Consider the following 19,157-nt stretch of genomic DNA (forward strand, 5'->3'; position numbering starts at 1 on the left):
TAATGGATGTAGAGTCAGAACAGAAAGATTTAAATGGTCTATTTATGTTAAGTGATGCAAATGTGAAACATGCAGCCTTTGATAGAGCAAGTTCTGACTAATCAGGGAAATAGAATTTATACTAGCAGTCAATAGAGAGTTTTCATTCATCAGTCAGTCAGTACAAGTCAATGTGTGAGTGTGACAACCAACTTATTCTACATGTATAATCGAGTGCAAACAGCTGATGAAAAGACTTCCAAATCCCTGATTAATTGATGTGTAATGAACAAACATTGCAGTGCATTCCAATAGCTACGTGTTTGTCTTTTGTTTTACAGAGGAGCATCTACGTTGGCTCGTACTCTGGAGTCGTGCAGGTGCCAATGTCAACCTGTCGGAGGTACACTTCCTGTTACGGCTGTGTGTTCGCCAGAGACCCGTTCTGCGGCTGGGATGGCAAAGTGTGTGTGGAAGTATCCTCCCGTGCACAGAGGTGAGGAAAAACACGCCGAGCAAACGCAAGAATGTAGATGCAAACGCACAGACAGATGGACTGACGATATTTTATAGAAATACGGACAGAACATGAAGGTTTGGCACAGAACACAACAGATTCTTGTGGAGACAGATAAATTTGTATTTCTCTGGCACAGATCCTGAGTGAATACTTCCCTAAACCTACTCAACAATTCCACCTGCTCACTCAGATCAATGGCGTCCTTCATTTACTCCCTAAATCTGTTTTTCCTCTATTTCCAAACTTTGATAAACAGAAAAACTGAGCACATAAACAGAGACATTATATATCATCCTTTACATATCAGACTCAAATGTTCCCAAGAGTAAACAAGCGTCACGCCTTCGACATTTTTTAATATAACTTTTAAATAACACAGCGAATGCTTTAGGGTAACTGATGATATGATAATTAAAAACATTAACATAACATAATCTCTACACAGTGTACATTTTTGCATCACATGACCTTTTTGCTTGATGTTTATTTCCTCCTTCTGTGCCCACCAGCAACGCCAGAGCACAGTTAATTATTTATACAACTTCCAAACAGAATTTCGATGAAAGCAGGTTTCAGACAATGTAGTCGACCTGGATTTTTGTCATCAGCTCTCCTCAGCTCAGCAGGAGCTTCCTCTGCAAAGAGAAGGTTTGAATTTCAATGATTAAACACACACACAATAACATCTGGATGTGATTTCAGCTTTAATGCTGAGTCTAGCTCTGCATGTAAAACTGAAAAGCAAAGAAGTTGAAGGAAGAACAAATCATTTCTGTTTCAATATTACTAATAATACTAATATTACAGACTCTCAGATAATTTCACTAAGAAAAAAATCACCATTAGTGTAATTTTGCCATGATTAAAGGGGAAATGGAGACAGATGCTGCAATCGTGATAGTTTTATTTCTTTATTTAATAATGTTAATAGAACTTGGAGACCATTACAGAAATACAACATGATAATGAATGTAGATTTCTTTCTTCTTCTTTTTAATTTATAATCATTTGGGTCTTTCTAGGACACTTCCAAATTATTAGGAAAATACAGAGCTGTAAATAAATTAAATATTGCCTTATCTTTATCTTAACTTTCTTATATATTGTGGTTGATATACTCTGATCCTTCATTTCCCATCATCCCCTAAATCTATAGCCTCAGCCTTATGCATCTGAATTTCATGGCATTTTACTTATGTTTCCTTAATTTTGTGGCATATTATCTGTTATTTGTCCTAAACCCTCGTGTCGTCCTGCGGGCCAAAATTGACCCGTTTTAAAGTGCGAAAATGTGGGAAAAAATACATATTTTCACAGTGAAACTTCTGATGTCCACATTTTCAACATTTTTGGAAAATCTTTGAACATTTTTTGGGGGAAAAAAGGAAATGTTAAAAATGTTTCTTAAGAACATGCACATAAAAATCAACCAATATCCAGGGAATTTCACTGGATTTTGGTTGATTTTTATGTGAATGTTCTTAAAGAAAATACTGATATATATGGCATCATTTTAGATATTTTTAGGATTTTTTTGAAGATTTTTACTCATTTTTTGAAACTATTTACAAGAACTTTCTTGCCAGATTTGGGGAATTTTTTTTTTTTTTTTTTTTTAATAAAACTTTGAAGGGAAACTTTTAAGGAATTATTGGAATTTTCTTCCTGAAGATTTTGCAAATTTTCAGAAATTTGGGGAATTTTTTTGCTGAATTTTTGGATTTTTTTCAGTCTAGGAAACAATATTTTTTGGTGCCCGTAAATGAGGACAACAGGAGGGTTGATTTAGTGTAATATTTTCTGCTATTTGTCTTATATTGTATTAATTTTGTGACATATTTTGCATAAAAATACCCTGTAACTGGTCATTTCTTTGCATTTAAAGTTTTGCTTATGTAACTTATTATTGGCACAGCGTGTTTGAAGTGGCTTTAATAAGGTATTTCTTTTACAGTATCAAAATTGTTACGGCAAAATGACAATGCCACAGGGTTCATTTGAACATGCAGAGAATCTACAGCTTTCTTTCGGCTGTTTTCCATAAAAAAAAACTAAACTCTAAAAGCACAGTGTGAACAGCAGAGACTGAGTTTGTGACTAGTTGGTGGCAGTGGAGGATGCATCTGAAACCTTTACTGAAGTAAAGAACACTAATTCTGCAGTATTTAAATATTACAAGGCACACTCCTGCCTTTAAAACCTTATGTACATAAAGCTATGTAAATATAATCAGTAATATTCACTAAAAGTACTCATTCTGCAGATAAATGTTCTCTGTTAGTGTTTTACTAAAATATATGATGTTTAATATTACTACTACATTGATGTGCATGTTGTGCCTTTTTGTGGCATTTTCCAGCTAATCCAAGAGGGTTTTAAACAGTTTATCAAGCTAAAGAGATAGGAGAGTTTGGTCAGGCCATTAAAGAACACTTAATCCCATAATATTTGCCCCTGAGATGCAGCGGAGTGAAAGTATGAAGTTGCATAGAACAGAAATATGTACCTCAAATTTTCATTTTAGCATAGAACTTGTAAATATGTAGTTAATTATGTTCCACCACTGCTAGCTGGTGAAAAAAATGACAAATTGAACAGCTCTCGAGCCTTAATTTACCCTCAGGAGCTGGTGGAGACCAAAACTAGAGCTAAAAGACACGTGTTTCATGTGCTAACCGCTGCCCCAAGTGGCCAGAAAATCAACTAACGCAGGCTTTTCGTCTCATTAGATAAAAGTACTGGTGTAATGGTTGATGTGGAGCTAATTATAATATTCTATTGTGTAGTTTTGCGTTACAGTTTCATGAATATGTTCTCTATGTAAAATCCTGATTTGTTGCTGTACTCTTATATCAGTGTGGCGTCGTATGGACTGGCATTGGATGGAAACACTCAAGCAAAGTTCACATTTGTCAAAACAACTGTACTTAGTTACACTTTGCCACCATTTACTGAGATATTACATGAGTTTTCCCCAATTAAATCCAGTGGAAAGACTCATTTTGTAGTGAAATCAGTCTGGTTTTGTAGTGAAAAGTCCCATACATGAGTGGAAACGTGTTGCAAACGGTCCAAAACGATCACACACATGCATGCAGACATTCATCCTGTGGCTGAATCCTGCACCGGGGAGTGTTTGTGCCTCTCTTCATTCACTCTGCATGAGTGAGCAGCAGACATCTTAATCTCCATTACCGCAGCAGACACATCAGCCTCTCCTGTGGATTTGTTTTGGAGGCTGCGTCGCATTCAGAGAAAGCAGCGAAATGAATGGAATGTAAATGTAAAATCCTGCACTTATCTGGTTAATAGTGCACAATATAGAGCTAATTCTCCAAACAAATCATCCTGTTATACTAATCCTTCTGTAAATGAGGGCAAACAGTCTGCTGTGTGGCGTTGAATGACAGATACGGGGGTGGCAGGACTTTTCCTTATTACTATTCCAGAGTGAAGTGGGGGAAAATATGCTGCTGCCTCAACCTGCAGGGACACTGCAAATGTGGTTACTCTGCTGAAACTTTGTGTTCTCACTTCTGGCAGCAGATCATTTTAGTCTTGATCTGTCTTCAAGTTATTCATTTAGATTGATCTTGTTTTTATATGCAGTTATGGTTTTAAAATGAAAAAAAAGATTTTATAGTCATATATTCGGTCTAATTTAAATTTTGTGGCATATTTTGTGCTATGTGTCTTATGTAGCCTTACTTTTATGTCATATTGACCATTTTTCTAGTATATCTCTCTTACTTTTCTGGCTTTTGTCTTATATTGTCCTAATTTTGTGTCATATTTTGTGTTATTTGTCTTATACTGTCTTTAAGTTTTGGTATATTTTGCGTTATTTGTGTTATGTTGTCTTAATTTTGTGGCATTTGTCTTATATTAACCTAAAATTTTCATATTTTGCATTATTTGTCTCCTATTGTCGTACTTTTGTGGCACATTTTGCATTTCATTCTTTTATATTGTGTCAACTTTGTGGCATATTTTGCGATATTTATGTTATATTGTCTTAATTTTATGTAATTATGTGTTGTCTATGTCATATTGTCTTAATTTTGTGACATATTTTACATTATTTATATATATTTATATAAGACATTATTTGTCTTATATTGTCTTAAAGTTTTGGCATATGTTGAGTTATTTGTGTTGTCTTAATTTGGCAGCATCTCTTGCATTATGTGTTTTGTTGTCTTACTTGTTTTGCATATTATGTGTTATTTGTCTTACATTTTCTTAATTTTGTTTCATTTGGCTCATTTTGTCTTATTTTGCATAATATGTGCCCATATTGTCTTGGTTTTGTGTCATTATGTGCTATTTGTCTTATATAATCTCGCTTTTGTCACATATTTTGCATTATTTGTCGTATATCATCTTAATTTTGTGTCGTTAGTCTTATATTACCCTAAATTTGTGTCATATTTTGCATTATTTATTGTCTATTGTCTTACTTTTGTGGCACATTTTGCATTTCATTCTTTTATATTGTCTCAACATTGTGGAATATTTTGCGTTATTTATGTTGCATTGTCTTAAGTTTATGTAATTATGTGTTGTCTGTCTTATATTGTCTTAATTTTGTGGCATATTTTACATTATTTGTGCCATATTGTCCTAGTTTTGTGTCTTTATGTGTTATTTGTCTTATATAATCTCACTTTTGTGACATTATTTCTGTTATATTGTCTTAAATTTCTGACATATTTCGTGATATTTTCTCTTATACCATCTTAATTTGTGACATTTGTCTCATATCATCCTAATTTTTTAGCATATTTTGTATTATTTGTCTTATATTGTCTTACTTTTGTGGTATATTTTCTAATATTTGTCATACAATGTCCCAGTTTCTGTTGTCATGTGTCGTCTGTCTTATATTACCCTATTTTCGTGGCATATTTTGTGCTATTCGTTTTAGGTTTTCTTAATTTTCTGGCACATTTTGTGTTGTTTTACTTATATTGTCTCCATTTTGTGGCATATCTTGTGTTATTAATGCTATATTGTCTTCATTTTCTGACATTTTGTGTTATTTGTCTCATGTCCTCTTAACATTTGTCTTATATTGTCTCAATTGTGTGCCGTATTTTGCATTATTTGTTTAATATTTTGTCAATTTCATTGCATCACTGGTTTATTTGTGGCATATTGTCTTAATATAGTGACAAACAATGCATTGTTTGTTTTATATTTACTTAACTTAATGGCATATTATCTTAATTTAAGAGCATATTTTGCTTGATTTGTCTTATATTGTCTTAATTTTGTGACATATTTGGTGTTATTTGTCTTATATTGGCTGTAAATTGTTCGTTAGTGTGTTGGTCTTGCAGAAAGAACTTCTTAATGTCACTAAGAGGCTTTAGTAAAGGTTAATAAATAAAAGAAAAAGAAAAAAAAAAGGTTAAATGCAAATTTTATCTAAATTGTATGATTTCAGGTCAAACCTCACCCAGGATATCTTGAGAGGAGTCAGAGGCTGTAAGGAGAATTCGGGAAACGGTGAGCGTTACGACACACATGCACTTACAGTAAATCCTTTATGCAGGAGGGCATCTGGTCATTTTGAGAAAGTGTCGTACTTTACTTTCCCTCCAGTCCTTCCCTCTTAATTGCCAGACTCTCTCACACACGGATTAAGGGGTTAAAAAAGTCTTACACTACCTCCTCTTCTGCTGTATGAAAACTCAAGCATTCAGTATCTATTAAGGGATTTCATTAGGTGTACGTTCCTGACCGATCCTCCAGGTCCCAGCGTACACATTTTAATCAGTTCCTCTCTTGCTGGAGGTCACGCTGGCTGCACCGCGGGGCTTGCTGCATTTAAAGAGGCTTATGAGATGTGATGGAAAGCAATGCTGGAACTTGCACTTTTAAACCGTAACCTTGGCGACCTGAAATCTCGTTCTGATCTGTCTATCCTGCTGCATTTTTGTCACGTTTTCTTTCATTCTCCTCCCCTTTTCTTCGATATCTCCTTCTCAGTGGTCCATCGGAGGCGTTCGGTGATGTCCGGTGATGACGTGCTGCTCCAATGCGAACTGCGCTCCAACCTGGCGACTCCACGCTGGACGCTGAACGGGAAGGAGCTCCAGGGATACGGCCTCAACTCGGGCTACCGCATCGGCACAGACGGCCTCCTTATAATCGGAGCTCGCGCCCAACAGAGCGGCTCCTATCGCTGCTTTGCCGTCGAGAACTCCATGTCGGTCCTGGTTTATTTGTACACTGTACGGGTTCACACGGATCCCTACTTTCCCGTGGAGCCCACAGTCACAGCAGACCCCACGACGGTGGCCAGTCCGACTGTTCTGTCCACCAGCGGCCCCACCGAGCAGCCTCTGCCTTCGCCTCCCGCCCCGCTCCCTCCAGGACCGGCGTTCCAGACCTACAGGCACATGGAGGCCGTGTACATCTCCCTGGTGGCGGTCCTCGGAGGGCTTTGCCTGGTGCTGACTGTGGTGCTGCTGTACGTGAGCTTCTGCACCAGACGGGCCTCTCAGGACCGCAAGTTCTCCCAGCAGGGTCTGCAAGTTCTGGGGGCCTCTGAGAGGAAGAGAAGCTCCCACCTGGAACTCAAAACCATCTCCAGCCACTGCAACGGGCGCCAGGGTCGTCGCTCCATCTCGGTGCCGACCTTCGGGGACATCGGCGACGGCTTCCTCCAGATAGTTCCAGGCGAGGGGCAGCTGTCTCCATCCAGGACGCCTCCCCCAGCTCCTCCTCTTCCCATGCCGCCTCCGCTTCCCAACATGGACTACGTCAACGGGCTGTCGGCCACTCTGCCCAGCGTCCTGCGGAAAATGAACGGGAACAGCTACGTCCTTCTGCGGCAGGCCGACCCCGACGGCATGTCGCCGCTCTACCACTCCTTCACAGAGGAACTCAACAGGATCCTGGAGAAGAGGAAACACACACAGCTGGACCTGCAGCCTGATGAGAGCTCCATCTAGGACGCCTCCTCTCAGCTATCGTCCCAACACTTATTTATTTTCACCCCATAGTCGTGGGGACTGTCGTAAGAAACGCTGCTGTTATTTAACCCAGTGTCAGAGTACCTGCAGGTCGTGTCCTAAACCTGATCTGAAGTGTTCAGCCTCCTGTTCCTCCCATGATTTCACTCTCAACACAGACGGACAACGCTAACCAGAGATTCAAAAAGTGGAGCTGTGACAAATTTATCGGCTTATTGAGTAGGGAGCTCAGTGATGTAACCTCAGGCTTGTCAACGATGGTCAGATGGCACAAAAAGGCAAAAGATGCAACATTGGACCTTGGTAATAAGAAATAAATCAGGCCAGGGGGCGAACAAGCATTTTTAAGACTGTGGAAGTCTTCAAAAAGTATTTGTTTCATGCAATATTCTACGGAGCTTGAAGTGATACTCCATCCAAACTGTATCTTCTGTTGCTAAACATTAGGCTGCTGTGGAATAATTGAAAACTACTTAACATGTCCAACCTGAGAACTCGACCTTGTTCCTGTCTGGACTGGACTGGACTCATCAACTACTGTACAATAAGACCTTTAGCGAGGCTCACGGTGAAAAACAACACCTCACCTGGCTCCATTTCTGTGAGAAGTTCTTTGGGAAAGGATGGCTGTTCATGATTACAAATATGTTGCACAATCGTCATGCTTTGGAGAGGAACCAGTGGCTCATAAGGAGGCATACCCACTTCTCTGTATGTAATAATGCCAAATCTTCAGTCTTTTCCTATACATGCACTAATCTACCAAACTAAAGGACTACTAAAAGACCTGTCCAAACTGTATCTCCTTCAACAAGCTCAAAATGAAGCAGTGCATTTATCTGTATTGTCACAAAGGCATTGTGTTTGCAAAATATTGAGCCTATGGACGGACAAGGAGAAGCGATTATGCTGCAGAAATGGTTTTTGAGTGGTTTTCTACAGTGAAAATCCATTGCAGGGCTGCAACCAATGATTATTTTCCTAATTGATTATTCATTTTCAGAAAGGTAGTGAAAATGCCTGTCATAATTCCTCACATTTCCAAATCGGAAACCTGTCACTGTTGGACATTTTTGCTCCTCGATCAATTTCAGCTAATCACTGAGACAGCTGTCTGTTAACCCTCTGAACTCCAACCAGTTTCTGGATGTTTTTACTCCCATTTTTCAGAGCAGTATGAAGTTCTGCATCTCTATGGAAACAGCACAACCATGATTAGAAATAGAGAAAACTCAAAAAGGTCCTCTGTGTAGTACAGAAAAGTTATATTGTCATAAATCATAAAAAAATAAAAATACATTTTATTGTACGAAAAGTGAAAAAACAACAACTTGGAAACACCATGTAAAACATTTTCCCCAAGTGCCCAAAAGTGTTTAGAAACACTGGAAAACACCAACGACTCTGCATCCTGTAGATATTTTATTAATTTTTACATTTTAAAAAGTGTTCCCATACTTGTTTGTTATATACTGTGTGTAAGCACTGCCTGCATTTCAACCCAGTTCACCTGAAAACTCCCTGAATTTTTGCCACGTAACTGTTGACTCCAGCTGAGTCACGATTACTTTCACATTTGCGCTACAGAGCATATAATTTTTTAGTTTTCACAGATTTTAGTTCGACCGAAGTGGTTGTTTTTGGTGCTTGTTTAAATCAGACGCGTTGGTAAAATAGTTTTGATGAAAAATCACAATTTTAATCATAGATTTGGTTAATTTCCCAAACCAAATGGCACTTTCAGAAAGCTGAAAATCCAATTATTCTTTCTGTTTTGACACCGTTTGGCTCTTAAAAGTGCTTTAATTTCACACAACATGGGGTTCAGAGGGTTAAGCAGCCAGCTATGATTGTTAGAAGAACAAAAATATAGACTTTGGTTGGAGTGTCGCTTTAGGAATCCAGTTTTGATACAGTGCAGAGAGCGCAGGTGTTCAGACAAATCATGCATTTCAACGTATTTATTTCAACCACTCTTTCTTCATTTCCCTTCATGTAAATAGCAATAAGTACATCACTGTCGCAGCTGTTAGTAGCAACGTGTTGTGCCAATGAAAACACCTGTAGCAAACCTGGAACTATTCCTTTGTTTTTTCACCTGAGATCTTTCTGTTTTTAGCATCTGTGTGAGAAAAGAGATGAAACTGAGAGGAAACGTGCAGTTTGCTAAAGGAGCAAGTCAGCGTGTGGTCAGATTGATTTCACTGAAGACAACAGACTGAAACAACACACTAAAAGCAAGAGACGCTGTAAACAAAATGCTTGGACCTGCTGTTTTATATTTAGACACCTTCATACTTGCCTTTTTTTTTGAGTGACGGTCTATTTTTGGACATTTATGACCTTATTTTATTATCTTAAGTCGTCATAGCTTCTAGAAAACACTAGTTTCTTTTAAAATTATGCTACAGATACTAAATTTAGCTCTTGAAACAGTGCTGATGACAGACACAGGTTTGTCCTCTGCTGTGCAAAAAAAAAGCCTCTGGTGGCAAATATCCAAAGCACAGAGGTAAAGACCTTCACACGTGCAACCCTGGAAAGCAGCCTCAGTGTTTACCTGACATCAGTGCAATGCCAAAACAACAAGATGTGCAGCGCTCACAGTATTTCCTCAGCAAGGTGAACAGCGCTATGATTACATAGTGCATGTATAACTTAGCGGGAAGTGACTGAAATGAATCTGGGAGTAGTTTGCAAACGTGTCACGAGCGGGGGTAAATAAAGATCCGTCTTAGCGGTGAAGTGATGAATCAGCTCCTGTAGCTCGCAGCAGCAGCAAGCAGCAGCAAGCAGCAGCAGCAGCAGCAGCTCCTCTCCGGTGACTTGCAGCGTGCATCCATCAGTGTCGCTGACAGTAACAGCAACGTTTTGGCTCACTTCCACCCAGGGAGGACAGGAGCCTCTTGTCTGTTTGCATGAGGTGCTGTCCTCTCTGCAGGTGGAGGCAGATGCAGAACATTTGACCTGTGTGTCCTGGTTAGCCATGCAGGAAACAAATGGTGATACAAGCAGACAGGAGAGAGTTTGCACTTGTAGGGTTTCATATGTCTTCTTGTCTGAGGCACCCTGAACCTTCTGTTGCTGAGGATATAGTCCAGGCAGTGCCCTGTACGCAGACTGTAATGGAGGAAAATCTGTCTGACTGCAGGCCTGTATAATAGGATTCAACACTGGAAAAAATACCCCTCTTAAAACAAGAAAAAAAATTATTTCAAGGAACTTTTACCTTGAAATAAGTGTAAAAATCTGCCAATAGAACAAATGAAAAATGGCTTGGTCAGATTTCTTGAAATAAGATATGATATTTAGAATATTGACATCTTAAAATTAGCTGGGAAAACTTATTTTTAGCTCTATTTTACCAGGATTGTCAAGCTTAGGTATCTTAAAATAAGCCAGATATGCTTTAAAAAAATAGCAGTTTTTTACTCAAAAATAGATTTTCGTTTTCATGTACCCTCCTAATTTGAGATGTATTAACCCTCCTGTTGTCTTTATTTACGGGCACCAAAAATATTGTTTCCTTGTCTGAAAAAAATCCAAAAATTCAGCAAAAAAATTCCCCAAATTTCTAAAAATTTGCAAAACTTTCAGGAAGAAAATTCCAATAATTCCTTAAAAGTTTTATTTAAAAAAAAATTTCCCAAATTTGGCAAGAAAATTCTTGTAAATACTTTCAAAAAATTAGTAAAATTTTTCCAAAAATTCCTAAAAATATCTGAAGTGATTCCATATATATCAGTAAAATTTCTAATATTTTCTTAAGAACATTCACATAAAAATCAACCAAAATCCAGTGAAATTCGCTGGATTTTAATTGATTTTTTTTGCGAATGTTCTTCGTAGGATTTTGAGTTTTTGCAGTGAATCAGTGTGTGCTTATGAATTTCGTTTTTTAACCTTTGCACCGCGTTTTTTGCCACTAACATACATATATCACAAATATTATTGAGAAAAACTCTCCTTAAGTGTGCACCCTTACTCTTACTGTTCTTATTTTTGCAGTGACAGCACACAATTAAAAGTAATTGCACGTGAGTTAGCTAGAAAATAATTTGCATCTGTCGTCCATGGACAGGAACAGAAACCACAGGACCTAAACCCCCTAAAACTAACCCCAAGTTTGCTGTATTTTTGCAGATATTTTCCAATTAATTTTGCACAGTCACAGGTGCATATTTTTCCACCTAACTACAGAGAACATCAGGCTTCTCCTGGAGTAGAATGACGATATTACTTTGCCTATGTACACATTAACTTGGAAAAATAGGAAAACTATTTCAACGAAACTTCAATACTGACCAGCATTTTCTGCCTGTCAGTGTAAAAATGTCCTTTCAAAACCTGTATCAGTAACCTGTACTACTACCAGTGTTGGTATTATCACACAACACTGCTGATTATGGTCTCTGCTTATTTTCAGTCTGCTCAACGTTCTGTGATATTCTGCCAAGCCTCAGTCGGTTTTTTTGGTACTTTAAGGTAGCATTTAAATGCTTGTCCCTTCACGAAATGAAGTGTTTGTGATCGTGTTACCCCTGCACTTAGAGTCTGCTCTGCATTACTATACTTTAAAAAAAAATAGAATATCTTTTTTTTAAATTGAAGGATTCTTTTAGTGTGCGTTAAACCATTCCGCTCCCACAAATAATCATTTTGTTGTATACTGAGCAAATGATTTGCTAATTTATCATTCAAGTCTAGTTTTTAACTATTTTAACATGTCTTTATGTTGTTTTATATGCTATAATGAAGAATTTCTGCTTTGGAACTGCATTGTACTAATGACAGTCTCAGAAACATTAATTCAGACAGCCCAAGTTTCTTTCATAAAACTGAAGAAACCAATCTTCAACTTTTGGGTTGAAGCTTTCTGTGTCATTTTGCTTTTTCAGTATCTCTAAACCATTGCTGCTGAAGGAAGCAACAGTGTAGAGTTAAATCTAAAGCATTTCAAGGAATGGAGAGAGTATTTTCTTTAAAAAAAAAAAAAATCTACATCTGTAATTTGAATACAGAGAAAAACATTTTTAAGGGTGACAAGGGCAATAAATGACAGAAAAAGGGACTTTACCTTTGCTAAAAGTGGTATATTCCTTGCATTTTCTATGTTCACTGCAATATAAATTTGTCTAAATAGTTTCTACTTGGTTGTGGCACAAGTCTGGAATGTCCACTTTTAATATTTGTCCTTATGGAAAAATCCAAATGTGGGCTTTACCGAAACTGAGATTTTCACTGTATGCAGATGACTCGCTTTTATACATTTCAAGCCCCACTAAGTAAATAGCATAGATTTTGGCCTCTTTAATGCTTTTGGGTAAAAATTGATTTGGCAAAGGCTAAACTTCATATAATTGCATTCCAACTGCACATAATATCTAATGAGGATCATAGAACAGATCATATTGTAACCTAAAATAGTGGATCTTTCAGCGTCTTCTCCACCTTTTTAGTCGTTTCACTTGTTCTGATCCTTCATTCCTTCCCTCTCTGCCACCTCCCTCGTTTCCTCGTCTCATCACCTCTACGTGACACCATCATCTATTACTCTCTGCTCACATTCACACTTTGGCTCAAGGACCCTGCTGAGTATACAAATGGCCCCTAATCAGACACACTTTTCAAAGTGCTCTCCAGTTTGTACTTTTGCTAATGCAGGGATTGGAGTACCAAGGAGACTTTGTGCAGCTGTTTAGAATAAATGGTGTTTTTTTTAATCTCTAGATGATGTTTTCATTGCACAAATTCCCCATAAGAAGCGAAGAACTATCTGCGTCATTAAATTTTAATGTATTCACAACGCTAAGAGGCTCGCTAATCAAAGACAGTATCAGTTTTAATCAATGCTAATTTATAGGTGGAGCGTTTTATTTGAATTAAAGTGTTTTTGTTGGGCTGCATTTCATTTGTGAAATGTTTGCAGCTTCTACTGAGTTGTTTCTGCACTTAACCTTTTATTATGTAAAACTTCCCGTATTGAAGTTGTGGAGAATCTTCAACTTACTGGAAGATTTTTTTCTCTTTTTTTTGGCCAATGCTGCTGCTGTTGCTGCTTTATTCTCACTCAAGGACTGTGTGTTTACAATAGACACTCTATACTGTACTATGGACTTAAGATAAAACATGCTCATTCGTGCACACTGTACACAAACCCACAGTAAAGCACTTGTTTTTGCAAATTCTCCTCCAGTAATTACACCCTGCTGTGTCAATACGCAGTTATATTTTCTGTTTAATGTAGATGTTCATGCATCCTTTTTTGTGTTTGCCAAAGAAACTGGTGTAAAGATTTGCACTGTTCTTTCCTAAATCATGTAGTAGGAACTTGTGACACTTTTCCATCCACTTTGTTGTGTATTATTTCTGATGTAGATAATGATCTTATCTATGTGGTCTCCTCAGAATATAATTGACTGCTCCCTGCTTCTTGTAAGATAGTTAAAACCCACCGAGCTGTTTAAAGAGAATGGACTTTTTATTTATTTATTCCACTTCATTAAATTTCCACTGGTGTTTGTGCAGATAAAAAACAATTTGCATTATGTTCTGCTTGAGAAAAAAGAAGGAAAAAAAGAGTTTGCCATCAACAGCCCTGAGGGTAAGTCAAGAAATAACATGCAAGACGTGTTAATGCTGAATCGTATTCTGGAGATGCCGTGATACCCGGTTTGTTTTAGCTGGTGGCCACTGTCCTCCGCTGAGGATGGATCCCCAAACACCCCGAGTCATTTACATACACGCATGACTCCAACAGGGCAGAGGTTTAACATAAGCTTCGGGAACGAGGAGGGGGGTAAAAATTACCATTTTCAGAGCAGCGTTAAAGGCTGTAACTTAGCAACAGCAACTCTATTTAGAGCCTTTAATGTCCTAGTGAGGGTCAAGCTGTGCCGTTTCCCATTGGGGAAAGCAGGTGTGATGAGAGCGCTGGGGCTGGGATGTTTGTAATTGGTGCGATGGATAAATTTAAAGTGAGCATGAAACAACACATTTCCACCTCACTTAATGATGCTTGAATTGCTTTTTATTAACCCTCCTGTTGTCTTCATTTACGGGCACCACAAAATATTGTTTCCCTGTCTGAAAAAATACAAAAATTCTGCAGAAAAATTCCCCAAATTTCAGAAAATTTGCAAAACTTTCAGAAAATTCCAATAATTCCTTAAAAGTTTCCCTTAAAAGTTTTATTTTTTAAAAAATCCCCCAAATTTGGCAAGAAAATTCTTGTATTTTCAAAAAATGAGAAAAGTCTTCCAAAAAAAATCCTAAAAATATTTAAAGTGATTACATATATATCAGTAAAACTTCTCATATTTTCTGAAGAAATATTCAACCAAAATCCAGTGAATTTTGCTGGATTTTGGGGTTTTTTGCGAATGTTAAGAAACATTTTTTTCCTCCAAAAAATGTTCAAAAATTTCCCAAAAATGTTGAAAATGTGGACATCAGAAGTTTCACTGTGAAAATATTTTTTCCCCACATTTTTAAACTTTAAAACGGGTCGATTTGACCCGCAGGACGACAGGAGGGTTAAAACAGCCAAAGCAGCTGCACTCTCCCTCTTAAATCTGCACTTTCATTTGTTTGAATGAGTTTGCAGATGATTTTAATTTGTATCAGAAGTGCAGTCGACATGGCTGAGGGTGATTTTAGAGAAGGGGGCGTTACCAAAATGCAGATATGTGGAGGTGGGTGACTTCAGCAGCAGCAGCATCCTGCAGCAGAGCTCAGTTCCAGCCTCTGCAGTCACATCACTCCTCCTGTTCTACATAAATTCTCACAAACAGCTAAACCGTCTCCTCTGGCCGAGTCTATCAATCAGTCCTGGAGCAGCCTTCACTCCAGGCCGGTCTGTTGATTTGTATTCATCTAATGACCAGCGCTCGGTCGTTTGCGTGTGTATATTTGCTGAGAACAACGCCGAGGTCGACCCCAAATGCCTTCCGCAGCCAAAATGATGAATTCAGGACGAGAACTGCAAAGAAAGCAGCAAGTAGTTTTTTTTACCAAATCGCCCACTGGAGGAGTGTTAAGTTTTCTCTTCCTGAGGGCAGGCTGAAGGTTAAGGGTTGTCCCTCAAGCGATCGCACAACCATCTGTCATGTTCATTTCAGCTCGGGATCATTTGAGGCTGTGCAGCAAGGACACCTTCAAACCGAACCAGCGTTTAACTGGAAAAACATGCTCATTCCTCCTGCCATAAAAAGATTAAAAAAAAACACCTACAGCTTGTGTTTTTCCTGTCTGAAGTATCCCTACTGCAGTTAAATCACTCAAACTTAATGATTCAGACGGCACACCGGCAATCAGTTTAGCTCTGTTGATTTCCTCCTGACAACCTGCTCAAACACAAGTCAAAAGAAAATCTAAATTTAAACACCAACGCCAGCAAATGCAGAAAAGAAAACATTTTTTTATTCCATACAAAGTTCCGTCTGCTGCAGAGTGCACTGCTCACCACACAAATCTTCAAATAACCTTGAGATTAAAAACAGTTATCTGCTTTTTAGTATGCCAGCTGACAAGCCTCTGGTGGATTCATTTATAGTCTATTCAAATGTGGCATTCAGAGCTCGCACTGTGAACATTTCTCTGCTGCCAGCAGACAGAAGGGCACGGTCAAAAACATCCACACAATAGCGAGGTCTTTAGCAGAATTATCCAACAGATTAATGGGAAAATGGCTGCAGAAACAGAACTGTCTGACCTGTGATTTAATTAGACGGCAGACATTTCAGAACAAAATGACACATCTTCAATTAAACTGAAGTTAAGCACTAATTTTCTGGAAACGTCCGTCGGTTTTGATGAGTCTTTATGGAGCAGCTTGTTTGTGAGGCCTGATGGGGCCGATGGACGGAGGCCGGTTGGTGAAGGGATGCCACTGGCCCTGGATGCTGGGACTGTCCGTGTGAAAGGGTTTACGGATGCGGATGACGTCGAGGCCGGACTGATTCGTCAGTTTGCTCAAAAGCTCGGAAATCTGCGGAGCGGTTTTGCTCGTGATGATTTCTTCCCTCACGTTGCCGTTTACTGTGAGAAGGGAGAAGAGGAAAAGTCTGAGTGACTTTGAAAGGGATGACATGAGTCAGAGAGACGCTACTTAACTCAGTCAAATCAAAGTCCCCATGTCATGGAACTTCTAACTGAACAGATAATCTAGAGCCACACTGCCCCCTGCAGTATCTCTGAGGGCCACTTCACTGGAGCTTCACTAACCCTCCTGTTGTCTTCATTTACAGGCACCAAAAAATATTGTTTCCTTGTCTGAAAAATATCCAAAAATTCAGCAAAAAATCCCCCAAATTTATGAAAATTTGCAAAACTTTCAGGAAGAAAATTCCAATAATTCCTTAAAAGTTTCCCTTAAAAGTTTTATTTTAAAAAAAATCCCACAAATTTGGCAAGAAAATTATTGTAAATAGTTTCAAAAAATGAGTAAAAATCTTTTAAAAAAATCCTAAAAATATCTAAAGTGATTCTATATATATATAAGTAAAACTTCTAATATTTTCTTTAAGAAGTCCTTAAGACACATTTTTAACATTTCTTTTTTTCCACCAAAAAATGTTCAAAGATTTCCAAAAATGTTGAAAATGTGGACATCAGAAGTTTCACTGTGAAAATATATATTTTTCCACATTTTCCAACTTTAAAATGGGTTAATTTTGACCCGCAGGACGACACGAGGGTTAATCTTTGTAAGAAAAACCTAAAAAAACACTGAGCTTTTCATCAATATCAATATTTAACGACACAGTTTGTTGAACAAACCATATATAAAACTTGGTACCATTGCAAGAAGTGAAAATTTGATTTATCTTTTAATATGCAACTAATTGTGTAGTTTGGTAATAATATATATATAAAAATGCAGCATTCTTACACTTCTAATTAATGAATTTAAAAGTGAGTATATTAGTCAGAGCTAAGTAGGTCTGCTGAATGTATAAAAAATGCTATTTTTGGCCCCAGGTAACACACAATTTAACATGTATATGACAAACTTCATAATGATTAGGAGTCGACTGATTATCAGATCTGATATTCAGCATTTTTCCAAAGGTCTTCTCTTTCTGTACAGTAGAAATTACATTTAATTAATTGATTATTCAACAGTTGAAGTGCTCATAATTGAATCAAGTTTTCTGCTGGAGTTTGTCTTAAAATTTTAGACCAAGATTTTAATTTTTACTCCCACCTGTGCATCAGTTTCAAACATCGTTTATCGGTCTCCTTAATACTGGCCTGGGAAAAACCTTACGGATCATCCACTAATGGGAATAAATAAATGTTTACTTTGGTTTTATAGGATTTCTGTCTGTTCTGCCTGTCGGTTCTTTTAGCAAAATTCCTTTGAGATCTAAAAATTAATTATAAATTCACCTTTGTCTCTCTTCTTCAAAATTATCATCAACAAACCAGCCTCACATATACAGAATAAGGAACTAAAAGCTGTAAATGATCAAAGTAGTATCATGAAGAAAGAAGTCGGTTGTCTAAACACAAAGCTGTGGGTACTTACAATACTCTGCAACTATTCTGGGGATCCTGCAGGACTGAGGAGACACGTAAACAACAGTTCCTGGGTTCTTCTTGGCGTAATCCACGACTCCCTCCTCAATAAAATCCCTGAAAGAGAAAAGAGCAGCAGCTTGGTGAGGGAATGTCATGCTGCACCTGATGATAATTTTCATTCCTGCTGTCAAGGGATGTAACAAAACACGTGTATTTAAGCACTACACCTACCACAGGTACAAGTTTAAATGGCTGTTATTTACTTTTCTGTTTTCTGCAGCTTCACATTTCAGATGCAAACGCATGAACTGCTTTAATGATGACAAATTATTGCAAAATAAACTCGAGCAGGATCTAAAATTAGCTTCATCTCAAACAGCTGTAAAAAAGAAGATTTTTTTTTAGAAAATGATGAGGAAATATATTACTTTTTCTCATGTCCATGTAGGTCTGTTTATTTACTGATCAGTCACCTGAATTCAATCAGTTATAGCAGCAGAAGAAGCAACTTTGAGAAAGAAAATGAAACAAAAACTGTCTTAACTAAATCTTTGATTAGATGCAAAAATAAAGAGTATGAACAGCAAACAGAAATACAAAACTGTTGTAGTACATGAACGTGATAAAGACTGACTCCAAATATAAAGGTGTCTTATATCATCTAACAGAATACTAACTATAGGATTTAGTAATAAATATGTTAATAATCAGGTATTTTTAAATGACATTATTGATTGAAACATCAGCTTCCCTTTACTTTCCTGCAGAGGCTACGATTTCAGCCGCTGACTGCGTGAAGTACTGATAAAATCCATACACATGAACAGATTACAGTGGTGTGTGTGTGTGGTCTTTTGGTGTTTTTACCTGACTCCCAGCGAGCTCTGAGCGTTTTTGGAGAAGATGATGGAGATTCTTTTGAGCTGGCAGACGTACCGACCGACGCCGTTGTGAAGAACACTCTTCAGGAAGCGGCTCGGCGTCCCTCTGGAGGTCATAATTCAACCGTGAGTTCACAATTTAACTAACAACTCATTTAGGGAACGAAAATAAACCGAATAAAAGCGTTAAAAAGCAGCAGAACTCCTAGAGGACGACCTTACGGGCATGTACTCGGCGCTGTCCGGCGGGGGAAAAGTTCCGGGGTGAAA

The 19,157-nt window shown here is 37.9% G+C and overlaps 2 protein-coding genes across 2 annotated transcripts in view; one reads left to right on the forward strand and one right to left on the reverse strand.

The window, feature by feature from the left end:
• sema4gb (sema domain, immunoglobulin domain (Ig), transmembrane domain (TM) and short cytoplasmic domain, (semaphorin) 4Gb) overlaps window positions 1-9,553 on the forward strand; it is a 70,709-nt gene extending 61,156 nt beyond the window's left edge. The window contains exons 13-15 of the mRNA XM_023291131.3: window positions 321-475; window positions 5,949-6,010; window positions 6,494-9,553. Coding sequence (XP_023146899.2) covers window positions 321-475; window positions 5,949-6,010; window positions 6,494-7,461 — 1,185 coding nt within the window. The 3' untranslated portion in view covers window positions 7,462-9,553. The remainder of the gene's footprint in view (window positions 1-320; window positions 476-5,948; window positions 6,011-6,493) is intronic.
• A 6,328-nt stretch (window positions 9,554-15,881) lies between these two features.
• mrpl43 (mitochondrial ribosomal protein L43) lies at window positions 15,882-19,143 on the reverse strand. The gene is made up of 3 exons (XM_023291130.3): window positions 18,874-19,143; window positions 18,014-18,120; window positions 15,882-16,521 (listed from the first exon to the last, which is right to left on the reverse strand). Exons 1-3 carry the CDS (start codon window positions 19,002-19,004, stop codon window positions 16,304-16,306), a joined length of 456 nt encoding a protein of 151 aa, XP_023146898.1. The 5' UTR covers window positions 19,005-19,143; the 3' UTR covers window positions 15,882-16,303.
• Window positions 19,144-19,157: the final 14 nt, after the last annotated feature.

This window comes from Amphiprion ocellaris, chromosome 18, assembly GCF_022539595.1.
Source record: "Amphiprion ocellaris isolate individual 3 ecotype Okinawa chromosome 18, ASM2253959v1, whole genome shotgun sequence".
In the NCBI taxonomy this organism is placed as follows: domain Eukaryota; kingdom Metazoa; phylum Chordata; class Actinopteri; family Pomacentridae; genus Amphiprion; species Amphiprion ocellaris.